At 40.6% G+C, this 12,479-nt stretch overlaps 1 protein-coding gene across 1 annotated transcript in view; it reads right to left on the bottom strand.

The window, feature by feature from the left end:
- The window catches only part of MYBPC1 (myosin binding protein C1), a 192,367-nt gene that overhangs the window by 36,741 nt on the left and 143,147 nt on the right, over positions 1-12,479 (bottom strand). The window contains exons 13-18 of the mRNA XM_073335999.1: positions 11,671-11,834; positions 7,975-8,107; positions 6,387-6,511; positions 5,095-5,200; positions 2,723-2,889; positions 920-1,082 (exon numbers count right to left, since the gene is read on the bottom strand). Coding sequence (XP_073192100.1) covers positions 920-1,082; positions 2,723-2,889; positions 5,095-5,200; positions 6,387-6,511; positions 7,975-8,107; positions 11,671-11,834 — 858 coding nt within the window. The remainder of the gene's footprint in view (positions 1-919; positions 1,083-2,722; positions 2,890-5,094; positions 5,201-6,386; positions 6,512-7,974; positions 8,108-11,670; positions 11,835-12,479) is intronic.

The raw sequence follows: 12,479 nt of genomic DNA, 5'->3' as shown, positions 1-12,479 counted from the left end.
GGGTGAACTCTCCAGAAATACACAGATTTTTTTGGGCTCCTGTCTTCTGGTTCGGCTAAGCTATGCTCAGGGCAGGACCCAACTTGAGAGGTGCAGGAAAAGTGGCTTTATACCACCTTTATGGCTCCCGTACCCGAGCCCAGGGTGCCAGGGGCCACAGGTTAGAGCAACGGCAAGGCTATTCTACTGTATGCCAACATAAGGGTCTATTATGCAGCTGGGATTTGTCCCAAGGTGCTCCTTACATTGGGGTGGTGGAAGAATGAGTAGAGCCAACATGGTAGCATTATACCACCCAAGAATTCTCCTACACATGTGGAATTCCCAGATACCCGGTTTAGTATGTTGGTGCAGGGCAAAGGAAAAGTATTGTGGTCGAGGATCTGGCTCTTAGTTTTTTTTAAAATGGAGAAAATAGTAAATGAATTCCATTCTGAACATTTGACTAATTCTCCAGAGATTTTAAATGCAAAGGAACCTGATAAATGCACATAACTTGTATTGGCAGAGATGTGAATTCTGTGCGCAATACATGGAAATGGAATAGAAACAGACAGTAAAACAGAAATCTTAAAATGGAATTTCTCTATCATTTCTAATAATTGTTTTAATAATTGTTTTAATCTTGCTACTTAATGTCCCACAAGGAGTGCAATACAGAAACTTCAGGCAAAATGCATCCCTTGAATGTAGGTACATCATGAAATATTCCATTATGGCTAATCAACAGTCTGAGTAAACTGACTGAAACAGAGAAGCAGCAGTGAAGATGGTAGCTGACAAATATTGCTCTTATTGTGAGGTCAAATATCTCTGAGGGGGTTGAATGGGAGGGGTGGAAAAATATCAATGGGGCAATTCACACTCTGGCATCGCCTGAGGTCAGTCACTATTACAATTCATGTTTCAGGATGCCTACCTTCCTTTGTGATATAACTTTACATGGTCACTAGCTGAAAGAAGTTGCCCATTTTTGTACCACTTCCCTTCTATGTTCTCAGATATCTCACACTTCAGGGTGATTTCTTTCCCAAGCCTCACCGTCTGGTCTGCTAGTGGCTGCATTATCTTCAGTGGTCTCACTTCAGAAAAGAGAACCATGGAAATTAGTGCTGATATTGTATAACCATTCATGATTTTATTTGGGAGCTGCTACTAGCAGCCATAATCTGAAAATCAGATAAGCGCCCCTATGATTATTAACCAAAAAACCCTCTCATGGCTAAATACTAGTAATATATACAAATCCGATATGCATTCTTTACTTAAGCTGTGAAACATTTAGCTTTTGATTGTTTCATGTAACAGTGACTGAAGTTCTTTAATTGTGTGTATTCTTGAAAAGTGCCATATTGACTGGGTGACGGTACAAGAGACATAATTCCTTCTCTGGTCCACAAAACAGGCAAGGAATGGGCAAACACTGTGCATGCTTTCCTTAACAACGTGTCAATGAGGGACCACCTTCATAGGACAGATGGTACATCTCTTCCACTAGTAATTGTAGTGAGACCACAAATTTAAATTTATATATACCAGTGATCACTTATAAGATGGTAGTGGCTTTCTCTCACTTGCAACATGGACCAGATTCAGACTGGTGAACCAGAGATGAAAATTTGTGTATATTAATAATTTTCACAGCCAGCCATACTCCTGATAGCTATTATCTTGACCTATTGAAATAGATTAACCAAAAATGGGACATGTTCGCAAACATTGCAGGACTTAATAGGTCTAGAAGAAAGAGAATGAACTCTGCTAAATTATATTCTGTCATAAACACACACACACTTACAAAATGATTAAAAGTATGTTACAATAATTTCCAACACTTGCCCTAAAGTAAAAAAGCAGTAAACTGCAAATGTGCATATGCTTGGCTAGAAAACGTATATTCTAGCCACTTTTAAAGATATATTGCCAAAACTCCAGTGTGGGAGGTTAATTGCATGTATTTCTACGTCGTATTTTCAATATTGTTTCTATTCTTTTTTCTGATGACAAGTCTAAGGGTTGGGGATTAGGGAACTAGTTCCTAGTAGCACTACTCATACTTACAGAGCTAGTTGGAAAAGGTTTATTCTCCCCATGGAAAATGTTGACCCTTCATAAAAAAACGCTGGTTTTTTTTCTGGTTTTGGGTGAAAAAAATTGCCTTTTGGTTTTCTAATGAAAAAGTTAAAAATGTTGAGAAAAGCAGACACTTTCTGTGAAAAATTTAAGTTTGTCAAAAACCCAATTTTTCATCAAAAATGCTTTGACTGAAATTTTTCAACCAGCCCTACTTAATTGTCTGTTAACCCCCATAATAGCCAAAGGAAAAGAATGCAATGCACTGATCCTGGAGATTAGCACTAGAAAAATCACTATGAGAAAAATCAGTTGGAATCACTATCTATCATGATGAGCAATACTCATTGTATCGTTATGCTCCTCCTTGTGCCTGTTTTCAACTGTTGTCCGGTGTCTTATAATTAGATTGTAAGCACCTTGGGACAAGGACTGTCTTTTTGTTCGGTGTTTCTAAAACACACAGCACAATGGGGTCTTGGTCAAGGACTAGGACTCCTACGCACTACGGTAATACAAATAATAAATAAATAAATATGTTGGTCAGGTTTCCCAGTAGACTCGTAGAAATAGGCTAATTGCAATAGTGTACTAGTTCTGTTACAGGAGTAAAATTTCAAGCACAAATAGAAAGATGTACAGTACTTACAATCAACTGCAAGCTTAGCAGCTGACTGCCCTCCCGTTGTCATCACTGAATAGGTTGCATTGTCTGCTTTTGTAGCTTCATCTATGATCAGAATGTGTTTTTTACCATCAACCTTAAGTCGGTATCGAGATCTAGGTTCATTGGTCAGCTCCACACCATTCTTAAACCTGATAGAGGATAATAAATATTACTTCCTTAATGAAATTTACCATTGCTAATACTATATCAAGCAAGTTCTGCATGAATAAGTATCCTGAAGAGATTAAGAGAAGCTTTTGTAGAACATAGGGCAAGAGAAAAGATTTAAATGAACTAATTCATTAAAAAGAAAAGGAGTACTTGTGCACCTTAGAGACTAACAAATTTATTTGAGCATAAGCTTTCGTGGGTTACCGCCCACTTCATCGGATGCATGCAATGGAAAATACACTAGGATGATTTTATATACACAGAGAACATGAAACAGCAGATCGAGGGACGTGATCATTCCCCTCTATTCGACATTAGTGAGGCCTCATCTGGAGTACTGTGTCCAGTTTTGAGCCCCACACTACAAGAAGGATGTGGAAAAATTGGAGAGAGTCCAGCGAAGGGCAACAAAAATGATTAGGGGTCTGGAACACATGACTTATGAGGAGAGGCTGAGGGAACTGGGATTGTTTGTTCTACAGAAGAGAAGAATGAGGGGGGATTTGTTAGCTGCTTTTAACTACCTGAAAGGTGGATCCAAAGAGGATGGATCTAGACTATTCTCAGTGATAGCAGATGACAGGACAAGGAGTAATGGTCTCAAGTTGCAGTGGGGGAGATTTAGGTTGGATATTAGGAAAAACTTTTTCACTAGGAGGGTGGTGAAACACTGGAATGTGTTACCTAGGGAGGTGGTGGAATCCCCTTCCTTAGAAGTTTTTAAGGTCAGGCTTGACAAAGCCCTGGCTGGGATGATTTAGTTGGGGATTAGTCCTGCTCTGGGCAGGGGGTTGGACTAGATGACCTCCAGAGGTCCCTTCCAACCCTGATATTCTATGATTCTATGAAACAATGGGTGTTAGCATACATGCTATAATGAGAGTAATCAGTTAAGGTGAGCTATTACCAGCAGGAGAGAGGGGGAAAAAAACCCAAAAAACCTTTTGTAGTGATAATCAAGATGGGCCATTTCCAGCAGTTGATAAGAACGTGTCTTTGTTGGGCCTGTCCTGTAGTAGGTGACTTCTGGGTACTCTTCTGGCTCTGTCAATCTGTTTCTTCACTTCAGCAGGTGGGTATTGTAGTTGTAAGAATGCTTGACAGAGATCTTGTAGGTGTTTGTCTCTGTCTGAGGGGTTGGAGCAAATGCGGTTGTATCATAGAGCTTGGCTGTAGACAATGGATCGTGTGGTGTGGTCTGGATGAAAGCTGGAGGCATGTAGGTAAGTATAGCGGTCAGTAGGTTTCTGGTATAGGGTGGTGTTTATGTGACCATCACTTATTAGCACCATAGTGTCCAGGAAGTGGATCTCTTGTGTGGACTGGTCCAGGCTGAGGTTGATGGAGGGAGGGAAGTTGTTGAAATCATGGTGGAATTCCTCAATGGCTTCTTTTCCATGGGTCCAGATAATGAAGATGTCATCAGTGTAGCGCAAGTAGAGTAGGGGCATTAGGGGACGAGAGCTGAGGAAGCGTTGTTCTAAGTCAGTCATAAAAATGTTGGCATACTGTGGGGCCACGCGGGTACCCATAGCAGTGCCGCTGATTTGTCCCCAAATGTGAAATAGTTATGGGTGAGGAAAAAGTCACAAAGTTCAGCCACCAGGTTTGCCATGACATTATCGGGGATACTGTTCCTGACGGCTTGTAGTCCATCTTTGTGTGGAACGTTAGTGTAGAGGGCTTCTATATCCATAGTGGCTAGGATGGTGTTTTCAGGAAGATCACCGATGGACTGTAGTTTCCTCAGGATGTCAGTGGTGTCTAAAGATAGCGGGGAGTGCTGGTAGCGTAGGGCCTGAGGAGGGAGTCTACATAGCCAGACAATCCTGCTGTCAGGGTGCCAATGCCTGAGATGATGGGGCGTCCAGGATTTCCAGGTTTATGGATCTTGGGTAGCAGATAGAATACCCCTGTTTGGGGTTCTAGGGGTGTGTCTGTGTGGATTTGCTCTTGTGCTTTTTCAGGGAGTTTAATTCTTATTATTAGTTTAATTCATTAAGGAATTCATTAAACTAAAAACATACTATTGCTGTCACAGTATTTTTAAAAACAATATTTTCTGATCTTTTCTAGTCACATTTCACATTATATACACAGAAGATTAAATGGTCCTTAAGACACTGCACTTTCCATTCTTGGAGAAAACAGCATCTACTCTGAGGTGGATGAAAGTGGTTTACCATTTCACATTTGCATCCTCTTCAGATACTTCACAGGATAATTCTACTCTTTCACCAACATAGGTATTCAGGTCTTCCAGGGCCTTGGTCACCACCACTGGGGGCTCTATGATGAGAAAAAAATATGGTTTTATGTTTCGGAAACAGAACTAACCAAAATAGAAAAAATGTATTGTAACAGTACAGAAAATAATTATATTTTAAAAATTCTAATGTCAATCATCTTCTTAAGATATTGGCTAAGACTTCAGCTTTTTTCTACTTGAAATCAGTAAGAAGATGGCCCATGTACAAATAGCAGGTATAGTTATTGCAAGATCTGGAGTCAGTTAAAAGAAAAACCTACCTCTTAATCCATTTTACAAACAGTGTGTTAACCTAAATGGATTAAGTGCAGATCCACATTCCTACTTTCCTAGAAGACCTCCATCCCCCAGAGTACAATGTTCTCATCATACGCTGCGATGGAAATGGCATAGTATTGAATCTTCATAGGCTAGATGCATCCCTGCTTGTTAAAACTCAAGTCAACTTAATAAGCAAGAAAGAATACATCCCTTGTACTACATTAATTTAAAAGGACACAGACAACTATTTGATAGGGTTTTTAGTCACTATTGTTTTAAATAACTTTTTGATATATATGAAATGGCTTTTCTTTTCCTGTAATTTTTCTTCCTACAAACAGGAGTTTCCCTTCAATTTTCTAATGCAGCTTTAACCAAAAGGCTTGCCTTTTATTCAGTTCCCTGCTTGTGCACCATTAGCACCATCAGTGATTCCAATAAGAATTTTAACAGCACAAATGCAGGGAGACTTGGAGAGCCAGCCACCAATCCATGCTCTTGAGAGAAAGTAGAGTTTTCTCTGAAGGTCAGTGGCCTAAATCTACAGCTGGAAAGATTGGTTTGTGATGATTTTCAAAAGTTCAGTTGGCTTGAGTCTATTGAGTATCATCAAATCTCTGTGCTGCTAGGAAGGCTAACACTGTAGTCAGTGGATCCCCAAAATAGGTTGCAATCTACAGAGGATCACAGCTTCACAAAACTTCTATGCGCTGAAGTTACCACTAAAACACTAAGAGGTGGAGGAAAGAAGAATCAGTAAGGTTGTCAAAGAGATAGAGAGAGATCGTAGGGGATGGGGAGGATAGGACATACCGACACACCCTGGGCCAGAGCCTCACCTGATGTAAATCACCATTGTTCCAATAGATTGAGCCATGCTGATTTACAACAGTTAAGGATCTGGCCTGCTGTATTAAAACTAAAAAGCAAGATGATGTACGCTACCTCTTACAAACAGTTCTGTGGAGCATTTCTCATCACCAGTCGTCACATGATAGCGGGCGTCATCTGCCATTGTGCAGTTATTGATGAACAAAATTCGCTGGTTACCTTTGTGCTCAAAAATGTACCTGTTTGAATTTGCACAGAGCAACCCAGAGTTAGAAAAACTTGGTCTCTTTTGTTCTCCTTTTAACTACAAAACGTTCAAGGGATTATTGTGGGGGGAAAGCCTGTTTTGTGCATGGCTTTGGAGTGGGTGGCCTGACAGGTCTTCTCCAGCCTTAACAAGGATGGAGATGTGGTAGTAAATATCCAGTAGCAAGAAAAGCTATAGGTTTGTTTGGCACCTAACTCCTTTGGCTCATTTGAAAATCCCAGCCACAATTATTTGGAAAAATAATTGTAAACTGGCTCTTGAAGATAGCAGAACAAAGTGGGTATCTGAAGTCCTAGACCAGTAAAAGTAAAAATAACCAGTAACAGGAGCCTAGGCTTCATTCTGACACTCTTAACAGGTTTTTGAGGTACAATAACAGCTGAGGTGAAGAAGTTACCATTATCGGTAGGCCAGATGGCTCAGGGGAGTTGTAACAGGATATGGAGCATTTCACCTTTATGTCACTGGTTCAGATTTGCTTCACCTCAGTAATGACCAAAACTTATTAGCATTTGACAGAGGTTCTGCAGCCTGTGTGAAATGAGTTGGTGGTTTCAGTTCAGCATCTGCAGGATGGGTGTCCACAAATCAGCCTGTGGTGGAACCCTGAATTGGTCAAGGCAGATTAAGGGATTAAAGAAAAAACGCCTAGACTTTCTGCATGATGGCGGTCATTTAATACTGGGCCAAATCCTGCACCGGCTAATACTGAGAAGGGAAAGCTACTCACTGAGTCCTCTGTACAGGGGCCTTGCTGGTAAGGATGTTCTTGGCAGGCTAATGCAAGCAGTGTACTGGGATTTTGAGTGGAGTACATTTTGCTGTTCCTGGGAGCAGGGTCACCTTGACCTTATCCATTGATAGATAATAAGTGGTGCTGACCTTAGCATAAGCGATAATTGATTCAAGGAGCATTGGCCATACCTGCTCCCTCCCCTATCTTCCCAACCACCACTCCCCTAATTTATAGACTCCTCTCCACCCTCCCGGTGACATGACGCATGGTCTGGTATATAAAGCCAGCCATCTCTCCTTCAAGTCACGCTGCAGAACCGCTATAGAGTAATTCTGACCATACCATTTCCCAATCCCTTACAGATTAGAGGGCAGAGTATAGTTCAGTATGTTTTGTTGTGGGAATATATTTTACATTCCTCTCTATTCCTGGGGATGCAGAGAACACTCTATATTAATACTGAAGCATACTGTGGATTGTTCTTTGAACTGTAGTTCACTGGCACCTTTACAGCGTGCATATAACTTATATGTAGTTTGATTATGATAAACAGTCTGCAAAAGAAGTTGGTGTGAGCTTGGTCACCAAGAGGGGTAAATCTACACAAAACAAATCCAGCATTAAGGGAAGATGCAATGTGTTAGTTCAGCAAGAAAGTGTGTGGAATTTATTTAACGTGTTTAGTAAAAATCACTTACTTTGTACTTGGTCGTATTTCTTGGCCATTTTTATACCACTTGAGCTCTACCGTTGGATCTGCCAACTCCACCACAAACCTTACTTTACCTCCTTTATCCACCTGATATGCAGGATCCAGAATTTTGGAAAAAGCTGTTGCAGGGTGTATGAAAAGAAGAGGAGAAACAAATGAAAATTTGCATGTTATAAGGACATTGCATAATGCAAAACCCAACTGGGACTGATACAGTACATAACATGGAACCATTTATAATGAACTTAACTACAATGGAACTCTCTGTTGTTGTTGTTATTGCTACTTAGGCCAACCCTGAAGTCCTTACTTAGGTAAAATTCCCACTGAATTTCGTGTTGTCAGAGTGAGCACTTTGTGGTTTGCCTAAGAGTGAATGAAAGTCCCAAATTGTTTCAACGGATTGGAATATGCAAACTGCAGTTCCTTTTATAGTGGAACTGTGCAAAGCATTATAAAAATACCTGAAACCAGGCAAAAGTAGTCCAGTTTCAAATTTCATTACAAGCTCAAAACTCTAATGAGGTTTGCCAAAGGATTCATTCAGGTTTGCAAATCTGCTTAAGCAAAACCTGGTCTGAGTTATAATTTTGGGCCAATTTGTGGCTTTGTATAAAAATCATATAAAATGTATGGTTTCACTTCATTTAAACATAAGGCTAGGTAAAGCCTAGAGGTTTCAAGAGAATTTCACTTTGGGTTTTTATTTATATTCAGGCGCAGAAGTGAGACTCAGAGGAACATGTCCCCAGTGGATTGAAAGTGAAGAAAATGTTCCCACAGATAAATTGTTCATAACTAATTTCAGTGTAGTCAGTCTCGGTGTGACAGCAATTGCAACCTCATGCAGTATCTTTGGGGGGAGCAGATTGTATTAAATTTATGTATCACTGTGGGTCAGGGATTATATGTATGATTGTGTTTCTACTCCAGGAGGGAGGGTTACCACAGCTCCTTCAGGAACTAGAACTGTGTATGTATGCGGGAGGGGGTGAGTAAGGTAAATCACTCATGTTGTAAACACCTCCAGAAAGGTATCTTCCCTTGGGGAGGTTTACATATTCCAGTTCAAACTGAGTTTCTAGAGACTATGAAAACAAAGAAAACAAACATTTTGGCTTAAAAGCGGTGTGTTTAAGCTGACTCAGGACCTTCTTTTTAAGGGGGAAAGGGTGGCTTCTCCCTTGCAAAAGGATTGGAGAGACTTTGGCTTACTAGGGCCTCATAAAACTGATGGGTAACCTCTGATAAGCTTTTAGCATACGCATAGGAACTTCCATTGTTTTTTATGTTTTCTCTGTAATGCTTTTACCTTAAGAATAAATGTGCTTGCTTAGCAAGAGCTGTGTGGTAACTTGTAATTGTTTTCTATACATTGTTCATAGCCCACAGAGAGAAAAAACAATGCACAGGCACTGACTGTAAGGCAAACTGGCTTGCTGGGAATATCACAGAGTAAGGCAGGAAGTTGTGCAGCCTTAAAACCCCCTCTCAGAAGGGAGTGGCAGCAGGGTTCCTTCCCAGAGACAGGTGGCAGCTGAACACCTGAAACTTGACTGGGATCTCCTGGAGTGGACCATGGAGGTGGGGATACAGGTGCAGTTACCCTGAAACTGATACTCAGTTTATAGTGCAATTAGTGGGGGGTGAGAAGAAAGGTCTCTACAGATCTGCCAAAGCTAAAGATTTTCCCCAAGGTCTATAGGTTTTCAGACTCTCCTACAGGTCTGCAAGGAAAACCCCAGCAGCAGAAAAAACCTCATTGGTTAGGCAGCCTCTCCCCAGAGAGTGGGAGAATAGAAAAGGCAGCTAATCAGAGTTGCTGCAGGTGCTGAGGGACATCCTGGTCCTTCACCCCTTGGAGCAGTTTGTATTCCTTTCCCATTCTTCCTGCTAAAAGATTCAAATGTCCTTATGTGTAGCTGGGGTGAAGCTGTTCCTGCCAACTCTGCAGTTCCTGCTTTGATTCCCAGCACTGCTCCTGCACCAGGACTGGGAGGGGAGCTGAAGATTCTCCCTGCATGGCTCCCCCTGCCTCTCCCCCTTTAGATAGAGTTCCACCGAACAGAGGAACTGCCATAGTGGTACAGATCAAAGGCCCATTTAGTCCAATACTCTCTCCTTCAACACTGGCCAGTGCCAGATGCTTCATCAGATGAGAAACAGTACCCATAAAAGTCAATTGTGCAATAACATGGCTATGGTGATGGAGATGGGTAACTTCTCCCTGACCTCAGGAATTTGGTGGCTGACTTCTATCCAGAAGCAGAGATTTGATGTTGTATGTAAATTTTTGTGCCAGTTTAGAGCAAGTTTATTCAGACATATGCTTAATCCCTTTTTGAATCACACTAAGTTCATCACTTCAATAATATCTTTTGGCAATAAATTCTACAAATTAATTAAATGCTATTTTTAAAAAAATACCATAAGTATTTCTTTTTATTAACTGTAAATATGTTGCTCTTCATTTACATGGACTGTCCCCTTGTTTATGTTGTATGAAAAGGTAAATAGGAGTGAGAGAATGACCTTTTCTATTACATTCATTATGAGTTTGTATGTTAGAAGAGTTGAACCATATTATAGTACGAAGGGACAGTTTAAATCCAATTGCTTTTAACAGTCAAGGAAAAAAAATGGATCTCTGATTGTGTAAATGACAGTAGATAATTTTAAATTTCCAAGCAAGACTGAAGCAGCAGAACCATTTATTTTACTTCTGGTAGTACTCGACATAGTTAAATAAATGTACATTATTTCTGGATTTATTGGCCTAGAATATCTGGTGTGGCCAAACTGTGCTCAATGCAGAACCAGAGAGATTGAGCAAAGGTGGCCCTTATATCATCTTTATGGTCCCTCAATACTGTTACTGGCCAGGGGTTTCTCCAGTCTCTGGCATAAGTTAGAGCACTTTAAAGACTGCTCTAACTTACATCCATCTGCCAGTGGCCCCAGTGGACTGATCCAATAGATAGGGATCACTGGGATACAATAAGGCCTTGGCCATGCTCCCTTTTCTCTGGGAATGCTTCCTGACCTGTGTTCTGGGAGAGAGACATCTTTGACACAAGGGGAATTCTCTGAGGAACCAATGGAGCAACACAAGTATCTGGAATTAACCTGAGAAGTGCCCCGGTATACAAGCACCTGCCAGACAGTTACCTTGGACAGAATTGTGTGAATGTACATATGTTGCACTATTTGCATTACTAAGCATCTTGGGTGGGGAAGGACAGTCCTGAATCAGCCTACCCCTGCACCCAAAGGAATGTTTGCGCACTAGCCAGGATCTCAGTGAAGCTGAGCGAAGTTTCAAAATTAAGTACAAAAATAAATGACGAAGAGCAAATAAGATGTTTAGATTATTAAAGTTGAGGAATACTAAAGTGTTACTCCTAACATAGAGTCTAAATTACGCAGTCCTTAACCAAGCAAAACTCCCTTGCAAGTCAATGGGAGTTGTGCTCAATTAAGAACCGCAATTTGGCACACAGGACATTAGTGATAAATACCGAATGGTATGTGGCTTTTATGTTAAGCACTGTGAACCAAAACCTGCCTCTGGTTTACTCCCTGTACAACTTGAGTGGGGTTTCACTGTGTGTAAATCAGGTTAGAGCTTTGTCCCCATATATTTCACAGACTTTGCCTCACCCTCTCTCGCAAGAAGTCATACCTGCACTCTTCTTCTCTTCTCTGCGCATGCGTTTCAGACGTTTTAACATGCCTCTCAGATCAGTGATACCATACTGAAATGCAATCTTCTCATATTCATTGGGATTAGCATTCTTCAGGAGCTCCCACACATCTATATCTGGCTCTTCCTCTTGTTTAATCTCCCTAACAGTAGTAAAAAAATAATTTTTTTATGTAGTATAGTTAATGAGACTTCAGTGCACTAGAAAAGAAAGGGACAAGTGGGTATTAAATCTATGGTGAGATTAGAAAAGTTTTGGTTAAGATTTGAAGATTTAAATCAAAGTTTTGATTCACTTAAGGATGGACCGGAGCTGGGTTCTGGATTCAAACCTAACCTGAGGTTAGTTCTGGATTCAAACTTTTTCACAGAACATGAGGTAACTAAATCAAGGGTTCTGGTTTTGTCTCTTATAGACGGATGGCTAACTATGAAATTCAGATCCTGATCCAAACTTCTCCTGTATTTTGGAGAAGTTTGAATCCAAGGTTCTTTTTTGGGATGTCCAATATCATCAATCTGTGGGAAATTTTACATCCTAAGGAAAAAATATTTGAAAATACAGTAGTATAATAAGGCTTGATTCTGATCTCACATAAACCAGTTTCTCATACTGCTGTAACTTCATTGACTTCAGTGAAGTCACTTGTGATTTACACCTACATAACTGAGATCACAGTGTAGTGTATAAATTCTATAGTTATAAAAGAGGCCTTTATTCTTTGGATGTAGACCACAATTCTGCAATTGTTTCTGGTAGCAGGGACACACACAGAACCTCACTGAAG

This window comes from Lepidochelys kempii, chromosome 1 (genome assembly GCF_965140285.1).
Source record: "Lepidochelys kempii isolate rLepKem1 chromosome 1, rLepKem1.hap1, whole genome shotgun sequence".
NCBI lineage: Eukaryota > Metazoa > Chordata > Testudines > Cheloniidae > Lepidochelys > Lepidochelys kempii.
This window is presented reverse-complemented; position numbering and strand designations above follow the sequence as displayed.